Here is a 6000-nt window from a genome sequence, read left to right on the forward strand (position 1 = left end):
GATGGTCATTGGCAAACTTCAGACGGGCCTGGACATGCGCTGGCTTGAGCTGGGGGACCTTGCGTGCGCTGCAGGATTTTAATCCATGACGGCGTAGTGTGTTACTAATGGTTTTCTTTGAGACTGTGGTCCCAGCTCTCTTCAGGTCATTGACCAGGTCCTGCCGTATAGTTCTGGGCTGATCCCTCACCTTCCTCATGATCATTGATGCCCCACGAGGTGAGATCTTGCATGGAGCCCCAGACTGAGGGTGATTGACCGTCATCTTGAACTTCTTCAGTTTTCTAATAATTGCGCCAACAGTTGTTGCCTTCTCACCAAGCTGCTTGCCTATTGTCCTGTAGCCCATCCCAGCCTTGTGCAGGTCTACAATTTTAGCCCTGATGTCCTTACACAGCTCTCTGGTCTTGGCTATTGTGGAGAGGTTGGAGTCGGTTTGATTGAGTGTGTGGACAGGTGTCTTTTATACAGGTAACGAGTTCAAACAGGTGCAGTTAATACAGGTAATGAGTGGAGAACAGGAGGGCTTCTTAAAGAAAAACTAACAGGTCTGTGAGAACCGGAATTCTTACTGGTTGGTAGGTGATCAAATACTTATGTCATGCAATAAAATGCAAATTAATTACTTAAAAATCATACAATGTGATTTTCTGGATTTTTCATATATTTCATATATTTTTTAAACAATGCCCTTGTGCTCATTTTTGATAATTGTATGTGCATTATAAACCCGAGACTGTTTTATATTAGATGGTCTATATCATTCAAAAGGTCTGGACTGCATGGAACTTTATATTGAGATTTGGAAAAAATTCTAGCTCCATTCCCTTCCTCAAATACACATGCTGTTAATTAGTCTCTTCATTAATCATTTGACAATGAATACAGGCTATTAATAATGTTGTCACACATCAGACTATTCTCAATGTAGTATTGTCTCAATTTAGTTTACATCAGAGAGAATACAGTATTCGGCATGTGTCAAAAAGTGATTGATGAGGTATTTTATGTCTCACGTGGTTATGCTCATATATGTACATCCTGTCCGGAAGTTCTCACGCTATCGAGTGACTGTTTATGTAACCTGATAGTGCAGCTGTTCCTTTGAAGTAAAGCCTGTGTTTGCACTAAAGCTGTCATGGTGATTGATGTGTAGTGACCTCGTTGAACTGTGGAATGTGTTTGAACATTTGAAAGAGTAGGGCAATGTTGTAGTGAACTTATGGCTCTGCTGTTTAGGGATCTTTATATTGAGAGAGTGAAACTCTATACCATAGCCGAAGGAGAAGAATATACAGACCAGACCTTAGGAGTGGACTACAGGCTTGAAGACTGGCATGTGTTTCGCAAGGTGGTGTGTCCCGAACTGAGAGTTTTCGCAAAGGGGTATAGTTGCGAGGCCCATTTGGAAGGTGCCCCTGACTCCTCAGGAAGAATATTTCATAGGGTGAAAATACAAAGAAAGAATGGACTTCCATGTGGGTGCGTGGAATTCTATATCAGCAACGAGAAAATCCGCAACGGTAACATCCGTGATGGTGGACTGACCGGGGATTTTAGGTTGCGTATGCTTATTCCTTTTAAAAGTTGGGATATACTGGAATTGAAAATGTTAGTTAGTGGATGCTCTTTTTGTACAGAGCCAATGCCGGCAGAGTATTGTTAAACTAAGGAAGTGCATTATACATATGAATCCTAAGGATTATGATTCAAAGGAACCCCCAGAAGGGTCATCCCCTGAAAAAAACGAAGTATGTGGCTGTTACGTTAACCACGCCCCGATACCAGAGGAATGGTTCAACAATAAAAGGGGGTGACCATAACGCCTATGGTTCTTCATTTCAGCATATACCATGGATATTCATATACCATATAAGGACTCCGAAACGACATGGGTACGAGACCCTAAGGACTCTATGCATCACAGCCCTCCTTTCTACTCCCCCCAGGCATGCCCCCCGACACCCCCTACATGTACACAGCATGAGGATGTGTTTGATGGGGTGGTCAGTACTAATTTTGTGGACACCATCAAGGCCTCTGTAGCCGCACTTTTAGAGGTGGTGATTGGAGAGTATATAAGAGAAAAATGCCACGGTTGTGAGATCAATCACCCCAGCCAACGACGACATCCTTGTTTATATGACCCACCCAAGTACTTCTTCTTCAACCACTTTGAGGAACTGGTGAAAAGTCTGTGGTTCAGCCATTTTATACCAGTGATGGTCAGAGCCCTGGTGTCTATGGGTCTTGTGCCATCTATTCCTAGGGTTTATGGTGTAACAGAGGCTTTCCTACATGAACTGAAGGAGGCGATCTTCATCCATGAGAAACTAAAAGAAATCAGGCAAGCGCTGGTGGACGACAACAAATATGAGGAAACTTTGGTGGCTGATGTGGTGACTTTCTGGCTCAAACCCCAAGCGAACGAGTAACAATATATATTTTTGATTTAGATATAAAGCAATGGGTAACTATTTGCATACGATGTTAAAGAGAATAAATAAACTTTTTCTTTTGAGAGAATTTACAAATGTTATGCACCAAATTATTGAAAGTAGAGTTAACAATGTATCGCTCTACACATCCAACAATACAGGGGTCAATGCAGAGCGTGTGTTAAAAATGGAACAAATCATGAAGACATACGGGGGAGACTCTACAATGGTCACAAATGGTCTCACGTCTTGTGGATGATTCTGAAGAACTATAAACATCCTTGTCTAAGATTTTAGTTTATTTGTTTGAACCATCATTTAAAACTTCTCACGAGTCACCATCCCGGATCCGGGAGCACCCTCATCAGTAAAAAAGCTGAGTAGCATAGCCTAGCATAGCGCCACAAGTAAATACTAGCATCTAAATATCATGAAATCACAAGTTCAAGACACCAAATGAAAGATACACATCTTGTGAATCCAGCCATCATTTCCGATTTTTAAAATGTTTTACAGCGAAAACACAATATGTATTTCTATTAGCTAACCACGATAGCAAAAGACTCAACCGCATATTTTCACAATTTTTTTACTGCATAGGTAGCTATCACAAATTCGACCAAATAAAGATATAAATAGTCACTAACCAAGAAACAACTTCATCAGATGACAGTCTTATAACAGATTTATTGTATAGCATATGTTTTGTTCGAAAAATGTGCATATTTCAGGTATAAATCATAGTTTTACATTGCAGCCACCATCACAAATCTCACCAAAGCAGCTAGAATAACTACAGAGACCAACGTGAAATACCTAAATACTCATCATAAAACATTTATGAAAAAGACATGGTGTACAGCAAATGAAAGACAAACATCTTGTGAATCCAGCCAATATTTCAGATTCTTTAAGTGTTTTACAGCGAAAACACAATATAGCATTATATTAGCTTACTACAATAGCCAACCACATAACCGCATTCATTCAACGCAAAGGTAGCGATAGCGAAAAAACCAGCAAAAGATATAAATTTATTCACTAACCTTCACAATCTTCATCAGATGACAGTCCTATAACATCATATTACACAAAACATATATGGTTTTTTCGAAAATGTGCATATTTAGCGGTACAAATCGTGGTTTTACAATGTGTAAATTCAGCTTTATAAGCCTGTAAATGTTAACCAAGTATACCATGTGTTGCATGCATGGGTCATTGGGAAAACAGGTACTAATATCTTGCTACGTATCCTAAATTGTCTGGATACGTAATACTTAAAAAATGTATGCAAAAATAAAATGCAAAAATTAAAATGAAATCTTCTCGTTATTTGAAAGGTGCTCATTAATTTTAATGTACATCAGAGAGGCAAGAAGGTGGCAGAGCAGATGATGAACAACATTTATTATACCCCCTCTAACCCAGGCTCTTTTGGGGGGAAGAAGAGGCTCCAGAGAGCTATAACTGAAGAAACAGGTAGCAGGTTAGGCGATGCTCAAGTGAATGATTGGCTAGCAGAGCAGGATGCTTACACTCTGCATAAACCTGTGCAAAAACAATTTCCACTAAATATCGTTTTTTTTTACTCATCATCATAGTTTCAGGCGGATCTATGTGACATGCAGGCACTTGCTGATAAAAATGATGGAAATCGATACATGCTAACGGTTATAGATATTTTTTCTAAAAGAGCATTTGTACGGGGTCTTAAAAAATAAGAGTGGGCCAGAGGTGTCCAGGGCCTTTGACTCTATCTTGGAGGAAGGAGGAGCACCCAAGAAAGTGCAGACTGACGGCGGTAAAGAATTTTTTAATAATACTTTTCAGAAAAGTGTTTAAGTATGTGTCCTTTAAGACCCTATAATCAAGGTGTATGCTCACGTTAAATGTTTAAAGAATGTCACAAATGTTAAATTGTATAATTTTTTAAATAAAATGTATTGAATTTAATCAAAAGTCATTCAAATGTCTAACCACCCTGAGAGATCAGGATTTGGAAAAGGTCCGGAGGCGTTGAAGGGTGAGGACTCATCCATAAATTAGTCATTATTAGCCCTTTCAAAAGGCGGAGGGGTTCCAATAACATCTTTAGGAGTGCTGTAGCTCTTTGAAGGGTTTTGTTTTAAAGTTTGAATCTGTTGGCGAAGCTTCTGGTATGGTACACCTGAGAGTGGAATGTTGAGGACTGCCAGGGCTTTAAGAAACTGACGCCACCCAGGAGGTCTTCTGTCATCAGCAATCTTGCGGGCTGCTGTGGTACTTTTAAGCAAGTCCATCATATGAGAACCCCTGACAACATCCCCCTGAAAGATAAACTCTTTTTTGTCATTCCAAGTAGTGGCCCCCTTTGAGTCTTTTATTTTGTTCATAATGTAGCTAACATTTTTCCTGTTACGTGCTGGAACGTGTCAACATGTCATGCATAACATCATCTTCAACATGCATTTGGTCTTCAACCGGTAAGATCTCTGGCCCAGGCATTACAGGGACATGGCTCTCTCTATGCTCTTCATCCTTTAAGGGTTCCAGTAGGGAAAGCGATAAATGGTTGGTCTCTCTCTCACCTTGTTTTACCAAGGCTAAATAACTTTGCAAGAGGTTTGTGTATTTTTGGACCGTATCATATAGATTCAATCCTTTTCTGTTCAAAATATCCTTCATGGCCATATCCAAATCATTTTTCGTCTGTCTGATATTTTCAGAACCCTGTAATTGCTGTTTAAGTCTATCCAACTCTTGTTGAGGCACTAAGTACATTTTATTGGCCATCACACTCTGTGTTCAACCCCCACGTCTGGCAGCAATAAGGCTGGTGATGAAGGGCACGGCTATGCTTAGTAAAGGTAGAAGAAAACCCCCAGACTGTTGTATGGTATGTCTTTTCTTTTGAAGACTGGCTCTTTTATTGGCAAAGAGTTTGATCGCAGTCTTTTCTCTTACATTTTTTTAATTGGGTCAGGGTGAGGGGAATGCGGCCCTTGAGAAGATTCAAAGCAATCTCACATAGTGATAATATGAGATCTGAAGAGCAATGACCCAAGATGACCTTAGGGGTAGCCCCTCACTTGGGATTTCAAGAGCGGTAGGTTTCTTTTTAAGTGAGGTGACATATTTTTACTTTTTCGGAATGTAAACTGTCGGCCACTCCCACGGAAACAATCCTATTCGGATCCTCAGGTGTTCTGGAGTATTTGATTTTAAATCCACGTTTAAATAAGAAAATGGTGCTTTGGTAGCATCCTCATTACTTTCCATAAAGTAGGATTTCCTTCCAGGGTACATCTGCTGAGCTAGAATGTTTATTTGTAGTTTGTCTCTAGGGTTTTTGAACAAAACCAAGTAATTGGCATTCAAACTAATGGTACGGCTATTTTTACCTTGGTGAAAGACATTTTGTACCAAGTAAAGCACGGACATGTTTCGATGATGAGTATATTGAGTAAAAGCTTGTGCTATTTCAGGATGTTCACTACCAGCAAAAAGCATATCATCCAAAACCAGCAGATTGTTTTTTTCAGGAGGTAGTTCATCATCAGAGTTCATCATCAGACAGGGA

The 6000-nt window shown here is 39.9% G+C and overlaps 1 protein-coding gene across 1 annotated transcript in view; it reads left to right on the top strand.

Moving 5' to 3' along the window:
• The window catches only part of LOC139563778 (voltage-gated delayed rectifier potassium channel KCNH5-like), a 96704-nt gene extending 94269 nt beyond the window's left edge, over window positions 1–2435 (top strand). Inside the window, exon 10 of the mRNA XM_071382688.1 lies at window positions 1846–2435. Coding sequence (XP_071238789.1) covers window positions 1846–2435 — 590 coding nt within the window. The remainder of the gene's footprint in view (window positions 1–1845) is intronic.
• The last annotated feature ends 3565 nt before the right edge of the window (window positions 2436–6000 follow it).

This window comes from Salvelinus alpinus, chromosome 34, assembly GCF_045679555.1.
Source record: "Salvelinus alpinus chromosome 34, SLU_Salpinus.1, whole genome shotgun sequence".
Taxonomy (NCBI): Eukaryota; Metazoa; Chordata; class Actinopteri; order Salmoniformes; family Salmonidae; genus Salvelinus; species Salvelinus alpinus.